The sequence below is a fragment of the Phaseolus vulgaris genome, chromosome 9, assembly GCF_051622355.1.
Source record: "Phaseolus vulgaris cultivar YP4 chromosome 9, ASM5162235v1, whole genome shotgun sequence".
Taxonomy (NCBI): Eukaryota; Viridiplantae; Streptophyta; class Magnoliopsida; order Fabales; family Fabaceae; genus Phaseolus; species Phaseolus vulgaris.
This window is the reverse complement of record NC_143506.1, coordinates 33,352,346-33,372,692: the sequence shown is the minus strand read 5'-3', so window position 1 is coordinate 33,372,692 and position 20,347 is coordinate 33,352,346. Positions and strand designations below refer to the sequence as shown.

General features: G+C 30.1%; 1 protein-coding gene and 1 non-coding gene across 2 annotated transcripts; both read left to right on the top strand.

Annotated features, from left to right (window-relative positions):
* Window positions 1-1,805: 1,805 nt before the first annotated feature.
* TRNAT-AGU (transfer RNA threonine (anticodon AGU)) lies at window positions 1,806-1,879 on the top strand. Its single transcript has one exon. It is a non-coding gene; the product is annotated as a tRNA-Thr (tRNA).
* A 4,020-nt stretch (window positions 1,880-5,899) lies between these two features.
* Window positions 5,900-10,595, top strand: POLA3 (DNA primase POLA3). Its single transcript, XM_068627419.2, has 16 exons — window positions 5,900-6,056; window positions 6,177-6,227; window positions 6,581-6,756; window positions 6,903-6,980; window positions 7,073-7,184; window positions 7,897-7,981; window positions 8,069-8,120; window positions 8,190-8,251; window positions 8,330-8,445; window positions 8,533-8,654; window positions 8,811-8,879; window positions 9,044-9,101; window positions 9,320-9,393; window positions 9,719-9,767; window positions 9,954-10,033; window positions 10,252-10,595. Exons 1-16 carry the CDS (start codon window positions 6,002-6,004, stop codon window positions 10,312-10,314), a joined length of 1,302 nt encoding a protein of 433 aa, XP_068483520.1. The 5' UTR covers window positions 5,900-6,001; the 3' UTR covers window positions 10,315-10,595.
* Window positions 10,596-20,347: the final 9,752 nt, after the last annotated feature.

The following is a 20,347-nucleotide window of genomic DNA, read 5'->3' as shown; positions in this document are numbered from 1 at the left end:
TGCAATTCAACTAGACACGGACGCTTTTGTGGTCTCGTCATGCCATATCATATCTAGAAAATAATTGTAAGGATGAGTCTCATCCTTAGTACTAATCGTTTACTATTAATCCTTCTTGGTACAACTAGCTTTAAAAAGGTGAGTAGTTAGAATAAAATATTAAACTTTATTTTCAGCATATTAGACTACACCATATTGAATCAAGCAAAAAAAAAAACATAATGTTTCACTAAATACAAAAGTTGTGTTGAATTCTCTTTTAAACAATTAAGTTAGGAGATTTCACCAATCAATTGAATGATTAGAAAGCAAGTACGTAACTTTTAATTACAAATGAGTACACGAATTATTTTTTATTTCCACGAATGTATTAACCACTTCTTGTTAACTTTCTTAATCTCCATCAAAGATTAAAAACTATGAGTGAACTTTAATGTTTATCTTCAACACACTTGATTCATAAAATTTTTATTTAATTCTTCCATGTGCCCTTGCAATTTTTCTGCTTAAGGAAATAATTCAAATTGATTTGTATGTGATAATTAATTGTGATTAGGTATGACAATGCGAGTTTTGGTATGTCTCATATTTGGCTCATAAAAAGCGGATTAACGTGCTATCTTTCATCATCACAAAGAAAAATACAAATAATCTCTTTAGTAGTGATGTAAACCTTAGAAGGTTGGAAGGATCTTGATGAATGAAAAAGTTGTTTGAAAACTCAAAACTCAAAAAAAGTGTAACAATAATGGTAAAAGTATGAAGAACATGGATAGTAGCATGAGACATGTTTCAAACAATTAAGAAAGCAATACCAAATTGTAAAATGAAATAGAAAAGGGGTTGAAAAATAAAGTAAATAGATAAAATATACCTTCAAGAAAAATTCCAAAGGATAAATGCCTTTCAAAGATGACTCACAAGGATAAGACCAAAGCAGGGGAAAATAACTCTTAAGTTCTATTTATAAAAGGAATTCCATAACTTAAAATGTGAAAGAGACACTTTCATGTGAATTAAAAGTTTAGAATCTTAAGTAGATTAGATTAATTAAAAAGATTAACTATTTCTATTATTAGTTAACTTTTAACTAAACAAGACAATGAGTGACTTCTTAAATTAAGAAAAAGACACAAATTTTTTCTTGATGTTAAGAGTTAATTGTAGAATCACAAGAGTTACTCAAAATACAAAAATGATGTAGACATGATTGAAAATTCAAAGAGTTTCAACCATCACATGTAATTTGAAAATAACATGTATTGACCCAAAACTTTTTCATTGTCTCGTGATGAAATCATTCATTATATCTTGAGATCGATTATTTGATTATAAAATATTATGTGAATCAATAAATATTTTATAATTTAAATGTTTATAAAATCAAGTATTTATCTATTTTTTTTTAATTTCTTAAACATTCTTATTCTTATTGTGAATTTCCTTTAAAAATTATTATTTTTTCTTTATTTTTTTTATCATATTACATATATATATATATATTACTTTTCTTTTTGTGAGCAAGTTCTTCCTTTTCCGACGATGTGTTCCTAGATTTATTTTTTTAACATAAATATTTTATTTTATTAAAATAAATTGTATAAAAAAATTGGTGATATTGGCATGTTTTTGTGTTTTTAACTATTATTAATATGAAACATCAATTAACTTGTTTAATTACTAACGTTTATTAACAAATAATTGATTAACCTCCTTTTTAGTGGTATGTTGCCTCCCACTACATTTTTCAACTCTTAAGTCACCAGGAATGCTATATAACTAATTGTTTGCATAACTTAACATGTGCTTTCATAGCTCAGTTGGTTAGAGCACCTGTTTAGTAAGCGGGAGGTCTTGAGTTCGACTCTCAATGAAAGCATTTGTTAATTTTTGCATTTTATGCCCAACTATTTTGGGTATCTGACTATCACAATTACCCAGGAATCTCTTCACGCACCAACACCACATTTATACTTTGATGAATATGTTTTCATCATTTTTTTTTCTTATGGTTATCTGTTTTTACTTTTTTTCACTATTTATGTTTTTGACATTTGTGATTTATTGTCATTTATAATATGTTCATATGTTAATTCTATTGTTTATGATAAATATTTAAATCTATTGCCAATTCCCTATATTATTGTTAATATGTAGATATTTGTTTACCATATGTTATAGCACCACTTATACTAAATTTTCCAAATTTGGATGGCATATTGACAATGGAAACCAAAGTAAAGTTCCAAACGATGAACCTGTTAGATGAGGTGTGTTGTCTTCTAATTTTGTTTGGATTTCAGATTACCATTATAGAAAAAGTAACATGTTTTTCCTTTTGAAAATGATCATGGTTTAGTTGATCGTGCTTTTGCCATCGAGTTCGGGTCTGAATTTGGTCCAACTTGGTTTTTGGTGGATAACGAAGGGCATAGACATATTGTTAAGTATAATATGGACATGTATGTTCCTGAGATCATTAGAGGATGGTCTCAATTTCGCGAATTTTATGGCCTTCATGGCAATCATTTTGTATATTTTGATTATGTAGGAAATAACAGTTTTAAGATTACTTTGTTTTAGGGAAGATCGTCTTCTTCAACCGTGAATAAATTTTATGATCATATCGAGAGTCGTTGCCCTCTCATTAATGGTTCGTATCTTCATTTCACTATCACACTATCTGTGTCAATCAAGTTTATTTTACTGCATCATTTCTTAAGTTTTATTTTACTTTATATTACTTGATTACTGTGTTTATACACATGTTACTTGGCTTTTAGGATCTTCCTATTTCTTTTGCCCTATTTCATTCAGAAAAGCAGGCTAAAGTATACTGTCCTTCATGGACATAAGAGTGAAGTTAAGTGCAAAATCCTGGTATGGCCACTTCCAAAAGCTTCTGTTAATGTTACTTTTATTTCATTACAAGTTATGTTTTGTTTCATTATTACATGTTATGTGTTTGATTTTTTTTTTCAAGTTTATTTAATTTAACCATAATAGGAATAATTTAACCGAATAGTGTTCTAATTTGTCTCAGAATTGGAAATTCGAATTTGAATATTTTATAATGCAGTATTGTATAAAGCCCAATTTGAATATATTGCATGTCAGAATTGGAAAGTCCACTTTGAATATTGTATGTCAAACCAATAACTAGCTTCAAATAACAAAGACACAGAAGAGTATTTGCATGCAAAAATGTTAAGGACATACCAAATATACAAATCGAGAATACTGAGCAAACAAGATCGACAATGTTTGTGAATGTTGTTTTCCTTCTCAATAGCAATAGCCTGTTCATACAAGGAGAACACATCCTCCATTTTTCTCTGTAATATCAATATCAATGAATAGAAAAGCTGTAAACAAATCAACCTAAAATCAAGTCAAATGTAAAAACACTTAGACAAGCCAACATACCAATCTGTGTTCCATATTTGCAATCATATCTATAGAATTTGCCAAAGTCAAGTTCTTCAGAGGTATCATTTTGGATGAATCAAAGTATCTTATCTCTATTATTTGTTATTAGTCTAGATTTTTTATATTTCTTACATGTTATTTTTTTTATTATATAGACAACATCTATGTTCAGAACTGGATTGATTGCACAAAGTGGAATATAATGTATTGATTGAAGAAGCATTACTGTTGAAAAAGAGGTACTTTAAAAAATATCATTATTTGATATTGGTGAAAAGATTTTTTTAATGGATTCTAATTTTGTTTTAATGGTAAAGGATGTTAGAAACAATGGACTCTCCATCCCAGGACACACCCAACTGTGTGAATCTTCAAAGCAAACTTCTGAAGATGAGTTTCTTCAGACCACCGCCAGGAACACCATAGCAAGGTTGAAGGATTGTAGAGAAGTAAACGTCATTATATATTTAAAATTCTTATTTGTCTTTTGTTTCCACTTATTTTTTACATTTTATTGAAATAGGTCAACACATTCATAGTTCCTGCAACTATAAAACATGTTGTGGATGATGATGATTGGTGGTATATTGCCTGCATCTGTAATAAGGCAGTTTACCCCGACTCCAAAATGTTTTTTTTTTTGTGAAAAATGCAATAAACATGTAATGAAGGTCAAGTACACATTTTGAAATATGTGTTATTGATTTATTCTCGAATATTTATTATAGTACAGTACTAATGTGTTGCTTTGAACATATTGTATTTGTATGACAGGTATAAAGTGCAACTTCGTGTGATCGATGACACTGATTCTACAACCTTCATGCTTTTTGACACAGAAGCAAGTTCGCTGCTGAGTAAATCATGTGTTGAAATGTTTGAAAGTCATGATAAGGTTATTGTTGCACACCTTTAGATGTGAATTATATATATATATATATATAATTCAAAAATATATATATAAATTTATATATATATATATATATAACCTGTGCATTGATTAATTTGAATTTCATTTTTATTTTAGAACGAAAATCTTCCAAATGAATTTGCAGAAATATTGGAGAAAAATGTTTTGTTTAAGGTTAATTCAAAAATGGATAAAGGCTTCAGGTTTGAGCAAACCTTTAGAGTGAAAAAAAAATTGTGTGGATGAAGACATCATTCAACGTTTCATCAATGACAATAATAGTTCATTGGTAAGTTATGTTTTACTGTACAATGTCTGTAATATAAAATGTTTGTTATGTACTGATTTGTTTAAATCCTCATTTATTTGATAAGGAGATATATGACCAAGATGGAAAAAAAAGAAAAGGAAAGCTAGCATTAACTGATGCTTTCTATGAGAACATCACAGAGGTATAAATAAATTCTAATAGACAATAGCATTAGTTGAAAACATTTGTTATGAACGTGTGTATTGAAACAATATTTGTTGACAACGTTTGGGAGTGAATGCAATGAGTCGCAATCTCAAATTATGGATTTGAGTAATGACAGTGTTACAGTGACTTCATTCTTATTTAAACATGTATAATTCATTTGAGATTTGATTATTAATGTGAATAATCAAATGTGTTGTTTGTATCTTTCAAATGTGTTATGTCGTGCATAACTTTAACCGTGTAATGGATTTATTAATAGGTTGTAATAAATGAAATTTCAAGCGTAGTATTGGATTTGAGCTCAAATATTCTTTCTTTGGTGACATTACGATGAATAGATTGCCCAACTGTTGCTAAACTTTATTGATATTTGTGAATACAATTACACAAAAGAATTTGCATTAAGCCTTATGAATTTTGTGAATGAAAGTTATGACATTCAAATTCAAGTCAGCTAAGATGCAATTTTGTAAGAGTTGTTGAATTTTGACATTAATATCATGTTCAAAAGCTTCCAATAATTCTGAAAACAAATTGCATAAAAAACCATCTCCTTTTATTATTTTGTATAAATTTAGTATCTTTGTTATATTGTATAAATTTTTGTACTTACAAATGGTATGAGATTATTGTATTAGGAGAAAGTATATATGTTGTAAAATTTATTATTATTAAAACATTTCAATTTAAGGTCGTATAAAATTATTTATATAAGACACTTTAATATAATATATCTCTATGCATCTTTATTGCAACAAAAAAGTTAAAATATATACCTACATAAATTACAATTATTTAATTATTTATTAATATATTAATAATATTTCATAAATACAATCTTTCCCATTTTCATAGATAAAATCTTTCTCGAGCAAGTCACGGTTAATAACCTAGTATCTCCACAACCAAAACTTAATAGAATTTAACTATTTTTTTTAAATAAGGGTGTTTTTAGAATTAAATAAGTTACTGGGGTGCACAAGAAGGTATAGAGGTGCAGTAAGAAGCAGCCCTTAGCAGGGGCACCCCAGGCCTAGGCCCGTTAGCATCTAATTTTCCCGCCACATATAGATGTTGATCTTCCCGCCACTGCACTACTCTCACACATCAATCGGAGATTCCTTCCTTTCCCATTTCGCAAATTCAATTCTTCGTTCCACTTCACAATTTCGGTCGCTAAGCAAATGATCCCACAACAAGAACCCGATTTCAATCTCAATCACCTCAAGCTATATTACGGTTTGTTACTTTCGCTTCCCGTTTTTTCTTTTCATTTAATCTCCGTATCAAAGTATCATAATTTGTATTTTTTCGTACTGGGTTTGACCTCTTCAACGTTTTATCTTCTTGTTTCCTCAGGAAAGCTGTTTCCTTTTGCTGATTTAGTCAGATGGGTGTCTTATGGCAACGGTAATATCGCCAAATGCTTGCTTCTGACGAGTGTAGAATGACGGCACATTCTTAATTCTAAGCTCAAGAGTTACATGTGTTTATAGTCCTACAAATAAATGGATATCTGTTTTTAATCCATCTAAAATAATAGTCTCGTTTTTGTTCCGCAGTTATAGAAATATGTTAGGTTTTGTTGTCCTTGTTCTTTTCTAAAATCCGACTCTTTTTGCTTTTTCATTTGTGGAAATAGGATCCCACATGACACGTTTGGTAATTTTCATAAATGGACAAAGTGAACATCTCCTAATTTAGTGCCCTCAAGACATGATTCACTTTAGTTTTAAGTTATGTTTTTATATTTTTGTTTGTAGATGGGAAGCACCCAGGTTGTGATCAGTCCTACTTGGGGCGAAGAGAGTTTTCCTTCACTTTGGAGAATGATATTTATCTGCGTTTCCAATCTTTCAACAATACCCTTGAGCTCGAAAATTCAGTCAAAGAGAAGTCCCCTGTTAAGATAGATATTGGACCTGTCTACTCTGTTGATGTAATATGTCCCCCCTTCTTGTTATGCAACAAGTTCTTATAATTCATGCAAGAATTATGATGACGTTTTTTTTCTTCATTAATCTTTTTGTGATGATAGCTTTTATTCACTCACCTATTCTGTTCCTTGTATTTTATTTGGTTTAGCCTGCAAAAAGGTATGCCTATGCACAGGGTGAAAATAACGTCTTTGCCCCAGTTGAGAGAGAGTTGATTTTTGATATAGTAAGAATTTTCTTTCAGTCTCCAAGTGAAGCCTTTAGCTATTGTGGCCTCCTTCACGTTTGACACCCTTTATATTTTTTGGGTTTCTGTAGGATATGACAGACTATGATGATGTTAGATACTGCTGCTCAGGTGCTGATGTTTGTTTGGTTTGCTGGCCGTTGATGACTATAGCAATCAAAGTGATTGATACTGCCTTAAGAGGTACTAGTTTGCATCTTATTTCATATTAGAGAGACAGTGCAATTTTGGCATATACATTCATTGCATTGAAATAATAAGATAGCAGTACATATCTTAACATAGAAAGACCATGGGAGTGGGTGGAAATCCTACCAAATAACTAAAGTTTGCCTCATAATCACCAGGTGACTTTACTGGATGTGGTCATCCCTAATCATAATAGGTTTCTTTTTGCCGAAGAAGGAAGTGACAAGATTTCTACTTGAAAATTTATGGGTAGTTGTAGTCTAGATTATGTCTTGCACATTTCGTTATTGCTGGGGAATATATGGCTTCAACAGTGCCTGATATACCTTGTTAGAGGAGACTCGGTGCTTAATTAAGTTATTCCGTGATATTTCCTATTATTTGATGTTAATTACACAGATTGCATGTTATGAGGTTCATCCAGCATCTCTTTAGTATTGTTCTCATACCACTTCTGATCTTTCATTGTGGTAATCGTATCAAAGATTGCGATTTTCATTTCCTGATTCTTGTTGTCCTTCAGGTTCAGATCCTTGTTATATGAAAATAGTTAAAATACTATGGGGGAGGGGATATAGAATATCCAACATGCATTAAATTTATATACACTAGCTTTGTATGCGGCAACATGAAGTGGGTGTTATTTGGGTGCGTGTGCTCTTGTTGTAACTTTTGTGTTGACTTTGCTTTGGGGCTACTGTTTCAGATGACTTTGGTTTCAAACACGTTCTATGGGTATACAGTGGACGCAGAGGTGTTCATTGCTGGGTCTGTGACAGGAAGGCAAGAAGGTGAGACACTAAGCAATAAAAAGTTATCCTTTGTCTACTTCTGACCGTACACAGTCATAAATTCAAATACCACGTTTACTCATACAGGTTGTCTAATGAGCAGAGAGGTGCTATTGCTGACTATTTTCGAGTGTACAAGGTAAGTATACTGATGACAAGTGTGTTTTGAGTACACGTGGAGTGTTTGTTGATTTCGTATTCTCTCCAGGGCAATGAAAATAGTCATAAGAAGGTTTCTTTGACGGGTGCTGCCCTTCATCCTTTCTTGGCGTAAGTCTTAATGCGGATGATTAACTTTCCGAACCAGATCTCTTATTTCATATCCTAACCTGTATTTTATTATTCCAGGACATCATACACTAATGTTCTCAAGGACTATTTCGAGAAAAATCTGCTTACCGGACAAAATTTACTTGCTACTGAGGAGAGATATGAGAAGATCCTAAACATGATTCCTGATGAATGTACTTTTTTTTTCATGTCCTTCATATGAACATTGTTACTTCATTTCCTGTTATTATCTTATGCGATACACGGTTTACCTCTTGCAGCTATTGCTTCTGAACTTAGGGGAAGATGGCAAGATAGTAGGCGGTCTTCTAGTGCAAAAGAAGACATCAATGTTGTTCGATGGGAACAATTCAAACAGGTGCTGCAATCTGGAAAACATAAGGTATGTAAGCTTCCTTTTAGGAAATGCAGTCTGCTCTCTGCAATATTTGTTCGAACATTTTGATTGTAAATTGTATGCAATAATGTGGAATTTGCTAGAACTAGCATGATTTGTTGTTTCCATTTATTATTAATGTTTTGCTAATACTTTTTGAAGGCACAAGGGCTGCGCCGATGTGTTGAAGAGATTGTGTTCTCCTTTACATATCCCAGGCTAGATATGGAGGTTTGTCGATCAACTGCTTCCCTTTTTCCTATATTCTGTTATTTTTCATATTAGTACCGTTTCTGTAGTCGAAGTGCCGGCAATGTCTATATTACCAATAACACCTTTTGGCTAATTTTAAGTTCAGTCTTAATTTTTGTTCATTATGAATGTTTATGTAATAGGTTTCTAAACATATGAATCACTTGCTTAAAGCACCATTCTGTGTACATCCTAAAACAGGTCAGTATCTAAAATGCCCAACTTTTATTGACATAATAAGTTGAATTTTTTATTTGAGGCTTGAGAGTTCACCGATGACATTATAATCATATGGTTTTGTCTTGTGATTTTTAAAAGGAAATTTTGAACTATAAAGTTTTCTGCCTGTATAAATTGCTTGATACATTCACTAGCTTATTTAATTGTTTAGCATTGCATGGTATTCTTCTTTGTTCTAGGTCGTGTTTGTGTTCCTATTGATCCAAATCGGTGTGACGAATTTGATCCTACTACAGTACCCACCCTTTCACAGGTAAACATATTCTGCAATGACAATTTTATGACCTGCATTCAAGGGAGGGGAAAGCTTTCCACTGGTTCAGTTATTTGCGTAGTTTTCGTTAGGGATGTTCCTATTTATTACTTAGAGAGTATTTGGAACATGCATAATGAAACTTGCTCTCTTGTCCAACACATTCTCATGTGGAAAAGGGAAATATCACCTTTTGACATGGCTAAAGTGGGGGGTATAAAGTATGCCTGTATTCCACCGTTGCATTTGTAGTTTTGTACCATAAAAAAACTTTCTGAACACTGTGTCTGAATCTTGCTTGATTTTGTGAGTTGTGAGTTTGCAGCTGATAGAGGAGCTTAATTACGAGGGCTCAATATCTGATATTGATGGTGGTAAGTTAATTTTATACTCAAACAATCAAAATTTCCTTTTTGTAAAATCTTCACATTGCCATCACCACGTGTCTTGGACTCTTCGAGTTCAGGTTATGTACATTTATATGTTCCCTCCCTCTAATGCTAATTGCAACCTGGAGTCCAGTACAAGTGAAAGTGGTCTAATACCTTGTTTGATAGCAGAATTGAATAGAACTTCGATTGGAAATGCCATTACGCTCTTCAGATCGTCATTCTTACAGCCTTTACTAAAAGCCTGCAAGGTATATTTTTACTACTGCACTGAACTGCATTCAGTAAACCTCAGGAACGTGACTCATTTTCTGTTTTTCATTTATACGCATTTTTTGTGGCATTGCAACTCAAATTCATCAGAACATTGGTGTTGATGCTGTTAATCTTAATAACTTCACACCCTATTATTACAGATTCAGCATTCAAGTATATGTATCTTAACTACTTTAAATAACGAACATTGCAGGAAGAGATAGAAAATTCGTATAACTTAAAGTTGCAGCAGTCAAAGAATTCTCTTGGTTGGTAGAGCCAAGTATGCTTGATTGGTTAGATAGAGTTGTCAAGAGGTCATATTAGTGGACACAATCAGAAGATGAAATGTTGGTGGTAATTATAAAGAAGCATTTTAACTCCTTTATTTTTTCTACAACTACAACAGTTCTTTCTGCTTCTGGTGAGAGAAAGGCAATTTATTTGAACCTATGTCTTGTGTTACTAAGTGGGCAGATGGCAAAGTCTCTCACAAGGACTTTATATGTAATTACCAATAACATAATTCCTTTAACAATATATGTATTGATTTATTTAGTTTATTGTCACTAATAACATAATCTCTAATGTAATTACTTGAACAAATCTAATACCTTGATATTATTTACATTTATTATAAACAATTTTACTATAAAAGATGCTTTCAATTAAAAAAATAATAAAATAGTTTTAAATATTATTTAATATAGAGTGAACTATAAATAACTTAGAAAATTATAAAACTTACAAAATTAAATGAGTGTGAAATAAATAACTACTTTCAAGAGGGAAAGAACTTAGAAAAACAAAAGATGAAGCGTAAACAACCTTAGATATAAAGAGGAAAATTTTGCAAGAGATGTCGATCATTTTATAGACATTTTGAAAGAATTTTAATAGTAAAGACAAAGGAGTAGATTTTGATTTGTTTTAATAAAAATCTCACTAGAGAATGTAAGAGGAGTTTACTGTATTGTTGCTGTGTTGTGAATTGAGCATCAATTTCACTATGTTGTAAAATTTTATGAACTTATCAGTACCACATACAAGCAGAATTAGAATGGACTAAAAGATTCTGAATTCCACTATGTTGTAAAATTTTAGAAATTTTGTCCAGCTTATATTTGACAGCCATTTTAATACAGGTTGGTCATACATTACTCTTGAACCTAGTTCTTTTTTGGAGTGTCAAGAAACATGTTATTTATGAGCTAAATTGTTTGGAAAGAAAAAGTGACTCTAAGCTGTTAAGTTATATTAGCTGTTATTTACAAAGAAAATGTTTTCGCTTGAATAGTTGACTATTTTTTCATGCACTGACTTATATGAGCCTTAAATGATAAAGATGGTAATAATCAAAGTTAACATTTAAGATAAGAAGAGCCACAACTCTGACAAGTAAATGAAATGTGTTTCTTTACAAAGATATTTTATTTGATGCACCTCAGTAAATTTGCCATCCATATTCTGTGGACTGTAAAGGAGTGTTATTATACCTTCTGTCATACTGCAACAAAAAATATATACAGTTCCAAAGTAAAATTATTGGAAGACTACAAAACAACTTATAACTAAACAACAAGCAGGTTCCAGCACCAAGGGCTGCATGGTTTGAAATTTCAACAGAACTTTCTTTCAGAGTCCTCTGATCATGCTCACGAATCAGCAGAAGGGCTATTACCGGACAAAATCATTATTAGACTTAATTAGACTTAATTAGACTTAATTACAGGAATATAATCACTTCCCCAATCTCTTGGAAAACCCAGAAACAACAAAGGGTTTCTGTCTTCTGAGGCTGAATATCGATCAATGGCTAAGACCACCCGAGAATTAAAGTGGATTAAAGACATTCTCGCTTCTCTACATGTTCCTCATCCTGACCCAATTCGTCTTTATTGTGATAGTCAAGCAACACAACACATTGAAGTTGACTGCCACTTTGTTCGAGATGAAATCATTCACAAGCGCCTTCTTCCATCCTATGTGCCCACACATACACAACTAGCTGACCTTTTCACCAAAGCTCTCGGTGCTAAAAAGTTTGGAGCCATCTTGATCAAGTTGGGCATTCAAGACTTACATGCTCCAACTTGAGGGGGAATATTACCGAACAAAATCATTATTAGACTTAATTAGATTTAATTACAGGAATATAATCACTATTAATGAGTCTATAATTAGACTTAATTATAGGAATATAATAACTATTAATGGGTCTATAATTAGTCTTAATTACAGATGTTATGTTAGGAAAAGAATCTGTAAGGTTCTGTACGGTTCTAATACTATGGTTATATATATGTATCATTGCTATAGATGAAAGACAGATTGAATAAAACAGAAAATATTCGGGCTTTTCATCTTAATGTCAGATTCATGCTCTGCTGCAAATGCTAAAGTTGACAAGAGTGACTTTTGACCTGAGTTTGATGCATGCTTATGATAACCAGATTTTAGGTGTTCAGAAGACTGGATTGAAACAAAAGGCCTTGGTGTCGCTGAGGTTTTATCTGGAAATTTTGATTTCATTCTGAGACAGAATGATTTTTTCCTAAAATCTCATTTAAGAATATATCAGTCACTGATACACTTTGTTTTGTCCTGTGTTATGAGAAGAATTAACCTGCTCAGGCAAACCAAAATTGAGTAACTGAGGTAACTTGAGACCATTTTCTGTACTCACATTGGCACGAATATGACTTTTGAAGCCACAGACAGAGCTGTTGCCAAAAAGAAAGAAAGTTTACTCCCTTTGGTGTCACAGATGGCAATTTCTTAGCAATCTCCATCTTGTTTTGAGTTTTTTCAAATGCCAAAAATTCTAAAGTTGATTGTTATGTTAATTTTTACTACTAATAATTTCTGCAATTATATCTTTAATACACTTGAAAGAGTAACTTGCTAGGACTATGATCAATTTCTAAATTGGTGTTTTTTCATTTTTTTATTGATCTTTGTAAAAAGAACCTATGTAAAATGATTGTACAAATACAATTTTAATGGAACAAATTTCCAATTATGAGTGTTAGGGTGAGATAAATTCGCCTCAAGACTTGAGCAAAGACTGAAGTACGAAACATGAAAATCAAGAGGATCTGAAAGATCTGGTGGCAAACTTAAGAAATATGTAGTGCCCCAAGAAAGTGTTGGCTCAAGATTTTTTTGAAGAAAATGATGAAGCAGTTATTGGATTAAAAAGGATCGAGAAACGATTATAATGCAATTGTTGATTAGAAGAAAAAAATGTGGCACTGCTAACTATTTAGAATCCATTTTTCACTTCAAACAATTATTATATAAGAATCCATTTTCCACCTAATTAAAATAATGAGTTAAGAGAAAGTTTAAGTTCAGCACCTGCAACCATAATTAATATCAAACTTTGCTTATTAGTTAAAATATAATAATGTTTTTCAAACATGATAATCTCTCCAACTTCTTTAGCTAATTTTTGACGTAAGTAATGAATATTAGAAAAGCAGAAAAGTAGCTTTATCCAACAATAATGTAATTATTTCCGTTGCATTTTGAAAGAAGTGGGTCATTTCATTGATTAATTATTAGGGTGCATATATACAAGAAAAGGATAAGTACTGTATGTTTTGTACGTGCATGTTTGGCTATAAACAACTAAATTGAATCCACGAATATGTTTAAGGAAGTTCTATAAGAATTTTAATATAAAAAAAATCAGTTTTTAGAAATAAAAAGTAGTTTATACATAAATTATAAAATAGACCTTGAAGAAAATGATAATAATTCTTATGAAAAATAAATTATTTAATTTTTTTATTGCTATTCCATAAAAATGTTTATTAAGAAGTTTTGTTCAAACACGTATAATTTCTGGTAAAGAGACTTTGAAGTTGATAAAATATGAATACCTAGGTAGACTAATTATAGGTACTTGGTGAAGAAGAAGTGTCGTAAACTTTTTGGCTTTGCTATGTTACCATTCCCTAATGAATAGAAATGGATGTTGGGAAGAAAGTGGATATTGAGGATTAAATAAATTTCAGGTACTCCATCACTTTTATTATAAATAGAATAGAGATAGATAAAAGAAAGAAAAAACATAAAGATAAAAATATAAGAATAATATCTTTTCTATTCATTGAAATTAGAACTAATGATCTGAACATATACCAGCAGTATATTCATTCTAGGTCTAGGTAAATAAAAAGAATGAAAAACAAAGACTCAATCAATAAACACTAGAATCATAATAGACAAATAAAAGTTATACACCTCTATAAAAAAAAAAAACTAAAAATTAGAAAAGACATAATTAATATTATCCTCTATAACTCTTGTATTCATATCATTTAATATGTTTTAGAATATAATATTTAAAAAAAAATATTTGTTTTTTATCATATGGTGGTGTATTATGTCAATACTACACCGAATTATTTTTAATACAAATCATTACTTAAGACTACATATTTTGTGATAATTTAATAAATACATAATGTTTTTATAAGGATAAAGTCATATTCACTCTATCAATGAGGATATGTCTTCTTCCTCAACTTGATTGGCAAGAGAAAGTGTCCATCAAAATGTTCCCACACTCATGTTAAATAAGTTAATAAATACATAATAAATAAATAGTGCATATTTTAAAATTTTCATCTATTTACAACATTTTAAGAAAAATTATCTCTTAACATCGTTATTCATTAAATACATATATTTAATAATTGATTTTTTTAATAAAGTATTATATACCAATAATAATATACATAGTTGTAGAGCGAATGTAAAAAAGGAATAGTTGTGTAAATGTATTATGATTCATATTTTAATGGATTTTTACTTGTAAGTTCCTTGGTCTTGCGTTCAACTTGGAATTAATATTTGATTAACGTACAATAACTTGATTGGCGTAGACTCAATGAATGTTTGGGGTATGCATCTTTGTATGGAGTTGAAGTCCTTTGGATTTATCCACACACTACCCACGCACTTAAATTCTTACATGCATGTAAAAAGTTTGAAGAAAAATCATTTCTTCGATTAAGGTCTTCTCAACATTATTTGTACAATGACCCTAAACTTAAGGAGGGATGAGTGATGAAGAGTTATGACAATAATTCATTGGACATGCTTAGGCATCATGTTTCATGATGGTGGACGAGGCATAACATTTTTGGAAAAAGAGAAATTGCAGAATGATTTTTATACTAGTTTGAGTCAACTCAATTCTACATCTAATATCAATCTAATCAATCTTAAAGAGATTATTTTCACTATTTTGCAAACTCATATTATAACCACACTTCACAAACGACATATGTAATCACATAAGATGTGGAACTTAAACTCTTAAAAACTCTTAAGAGATGTAAAAACCTACCGTAGAACAAAGACTGAAGATATCAACATCCAAAATTCCTTATTGAAGTTATTATCAAAATATATTCAACGAGAGTTTCTCAACTTCTTGAATTGTTTCTTGAAAGCATGTAATGAGTAATATCAAAAGTAAGTTACATTTCAAGAGAACACTAAAACCAATTTCTATAAAATAGCCGTAAGAAAACCTTAATGATTATGTTTAAAGGTAATTGAATATTTTGTTCTTTGTAGTATTTGAAAACACAACACAAAAAAACATAATTGATCGTTCCATCCATTAATCGATTAAATATGCAATTTTTTTTAAAAAGATAATCAATCATATAAAAAATAATTGGTTAAATGTGCTTGTAATTTTTGAAATAAGTTACAATCTAATTTATTAATACTAAAGATAATTAATTACTTCACTAATGGTAATTGATTATGTTAGGTGCTAGTTGATTAATATGTTCTAAAAAGGCTCTAAGATGACTATGTTTCTAATTCTAAGATAAATTCATGATTCACACTCATTCAATCTTGAAAGTTATAAGCAATCAATAAGTTATATTATATTATATTTGAAATAAAAATGAGTTATATTATATTTGAAATATCTAAATACCAAGTTCAATAAGTAGTTTAATATATTTCTAGCAAGAAGTTTAGCAAAAAAATTAGCTAATTGATTTATTGTATCAATGAATTTTATTTCACACTTCCTTCTTAAGACATGATCTCTAATAAAGTGGTGTTTTATCTCAATGTGTTTGGTTCTACGTTGTTGAATGAGATTTTTGGTTAAATTGTTGGCGCTAGTATTATCACACATTAATGACACCTTATTTAACTTAATATCATAGTCGGGTAGTTGTTGTTGAGCCAAAGTATTTGAGCACAATGACTACTTGTAGCAATATATTCTGCTTCTAATGTTGGAAGAGCTACACATGTTTGTTTCTTATTATGCTAAGATATAGATTGTTGCCCAACATGTGACATGTTCCACTGGTTTTCTTCTTATCAAGCTTACTCCTTACAAAATTTTAGTTTGAAAATTCACCTAAGGTTAAAGGAATATCACATGGATACCACATAACATTGATTATTCCTTTAGGTACTTTAGAATTCTTTTAGTAGCAATATAGTGAGATTCATTTGGATTTGAGTGATATCTAGCACACATACAAACATCAAACGATGTCAGGACTTCTTGTTGTTAGATAAATTAGTGATCCAATAAGACCTTGCACTTGGTAGAGTCAACAATTGCTCCTTTTCATCACAATCTAAGTAGCAATTTGTGGACATTTCTTGTACAATATTTCTCTTTCTTTATCTTTTTATATTGTTGTTAACCAATCTTTTATAAATCTTGGTTTTCAAATTAATTCCATCCAGTTTCTCAAATTGAATTAATTTTAAAAGTACTTGAAGAAAGAGAAAATATTTTTAAAACCAAATCACCCTTTCTGTTTTTCTAAGCCATATATTCTTTTCTAACCGTACATATTATTAAGCCATTTTGAATTAGGAAAATTATAAATGTAGGTTTACAAATCAAGAATACAATTAGATTGTAAGATGAATGAGACACACACGGTTAATATAGGAGAAAAAAATTAAGGTAGGTTCCTTCATGATCACTTCAATTTAGAATTTAAATCAATTTAATGAAAATCAAAATTAGTGGACATGAGCAAAGATCAAGAACCGAAAAGAAAGTCAATGTCAATAGTTACAAAACCTACAATTTTTTTTTTATTAGGAATAAGTTTTTTAATCAAATAAATTAATCCAATGAAGATGGCAGCTGGAGAGATAGCCAATTACAGACAAACAACTTTCATTGTAAGTTTGGTAATGAAAGAATGAGTTAGCACAAGTTAAAGTTTATAGTTAAAAAAAAATCAAATGAAGGTATACATAAAGTTTTAATTGATTAAATTGTTAAATGAAAAAATTAAAACATTGAGAAATGAAGATAATATCAAATTATTGAACGCCATAAGTAATTTTAATCAACTAGGTCATGAATCTAATCAATTATAACATAAGAAAGTGACATGAAGGACAATAATGGAGTGTTTTTAATTGAATAAATCAATATAAGAATCAATTAAAATTGTTACTAAACATATCAAATCAATATCATATTTAGAGATTTTGGTATGGGTAGGTTGGTGGTGTATATGGGTGAATAAGATTTTGTATTTTAGGATGTCTTTGATAGCCTTCGTGGATGGAGGGGATATGAGGTGGAAAGCTTGACAATATCACAACAATATATGCAAGAAATGGAATGGAATAAAAGACAATAGATGAATACACAAATGAAAAATGAAAAATGGAAGAAGAGTAAGGAAGGGTGAAGATATTGATATGTTACAAATCTTCTAAAATGTATTTTTCTTAGTGGGGTATAGTTATTACAACATTCAAATGTTCTCTTTACATATGTTACATGTATGAATTAACTATCCATAAGCACAAGTTCAAAGTTGAATCACAACTAGTTTTCTATTTATGACAACATAAATTTGATAATATTTGCTTAAATCAAATTAATATTAACCAACAACTTCCAAAGCCCAAATTTTTTGTTAAAGGAAAAATATGACTCCTACAACATTCGTAAAAGGTTTTGAAGGAATAATTTGTTATTGAAAAAAATCAAGAAACTTAAAATAAAGTATATTTGAATGTAATCAATTATTTATTATATTAAAAGATTGTTGCATGTTTTTGTATTTACTGTTCAAATACTTAATAAGAAAAGTTAATTTTTTTATGCATGGATACTAATCCACAAGCAACACAATATCAAGCCTATAACTCTGGAAGGATTCAAGTAATTATATTATCAAGCTCAAATGGATATTATCTTAAAAGATCATACAAACACCAATTATTTTAATTAAGACCTATATCAATGACAAAGATTCTAAAGGTTCATCATCAATCAAGAAATGCATAGCATATGCAATGTATTCAATTATTTGTCAAAAAAATTCTTTGTAATATTGTATAATGGGAGTACGATAAACCTTTATATGCTTCCTTTCATGAAGTCATTCACATGTGAGGTAAATGTTACTATATTCTCTCTTTGAGAGGAATACTTCCTTTAATCTTTTTGTGTGTTTGTAGTCAGGAGTGACCACTAAGAATACTCTAGTTCTCAATCTTACGAGAGATTGAATGGATAATCAGGAGTGACTAATGAACTTGTTTGTAATCAAAGTTTTGATCAGTGGAACCCTTTAAGAGTCTCTTAAAGGAAAATTGAAGGAAACTTGAAGAGTTGTGCGTCATTCCGTATAAGCTACTAAGTTATTGTCCTTCTAAGTTCTTATTTGTTAAACATTCTAACAATTTTGTGAGAAAAATATGTAACTCTATTCAATCCTCCTTTTAGAGCATGCATACTACTTTAAACTATATTTCTAACCAATGTTTCTTTAGACTCGACTGATCTTATAGAATTGGTATCCACTACTTCTATAAGATTTTGTTTGTTCGTAATATATTGCGTTCAAAGCTTTAATACAACTTAAATCTATCTTTCTTTGTGTTCAACGTTTCTTGTTGTCTTCATTAAATTTTTCTTGTTGATATATTATCTTGTGCTACTTGTAATCTTGTATGTGACATTCTTGGCATTATCTTTAAGACATACATTTTGACCATACATACTTACCAATTTAAACAATTTGCTACATACCAAGTAACTTTGTTAGACAACTAAAACATTATATTATTTGTTATTATCAAACTATAAATGTCTTAGGTAAGATTCCTATATATAGACTTGTGTGTTACCCTCTCTGAAATTATCTTCAAGTGTATGGATCTTTTGCAATGGTACCATCTTTGTGATTGTAACTATTAAATTTACAATGCTCATTTAAAATTAGAGTATAAACAATATATTTATCTAATTAGTTTATGAAAGATTGATTTAGTATTATGGAGGCTATAGGACTTTAGACAACCCAAATGTTTATCTCAACAATTTGATATTGTATATGACAATATTTGATATTGTATATGACAATATGTGATGGATTATACAAATCAACCCATAACTCCCTGTAAAAATGTATAGGTGAGTTGGACATTTAAGTTTGCAAGTTCACGAGGCAAAGTGTGGGTCAACCCGCTTTGTCTCACAATTATATTATTTTAGATATACCTAATATTTTTATTCATTATTTCATCAATATCATATATTTACACGTGCAAATCTAATTTTTATTTCATGATCTTTAATATATTTTTTCATAATATACTCATTTATTTACTCATAAGAAAATAGTAAATAATTAATCTTCTAAGTTTTGTTATCTCTATATTAATCCTTTAACATAGCGTATTTATTTTTCATTTTTGTAACATACAAATTAACAATATTATCTATCTATAATCTACAATCAGAAGAGGAAAAAAAGAAATTATAAGTTGTAAAAGTGATTAATGTGGTTGGGGATTGTTTGAGTTATATAGTATTAATTAGTGATTGAGAAAGGAAGGTGGAAATAAACAGAATTGAATGCATACAGCTACTTGAGTATATTCAGAATTGAAGTGAATGGTATATTTAATTGTAGTGTGCTCCATGTTTATAAAATTGAAATGTTAAAATTGTTAGAGTTTTGAAACGTACTTGGTGGCTTCATACGAATCGACTCCGTCAAACTCGAAGCAAAATCAGCAATAATGCGAATAATTTAAGCGTTATTAGTAGTTTCTCACGGACAAGAATAATAATGAGATGCAGTGATGGAGAGAATATATTATAGCATGCGTTCCCTTATGCATTGAATTCATTTTATAAACCAAAGTTTCTTGTACATACAATAAACCAAATTCTTTTTAAATTTTAACACGACCTTTTCTAGGATTCCATGTTATGTGAAATGTGATCTAAATATTTTGATACAAAGAACTTGGCATGCTCAACA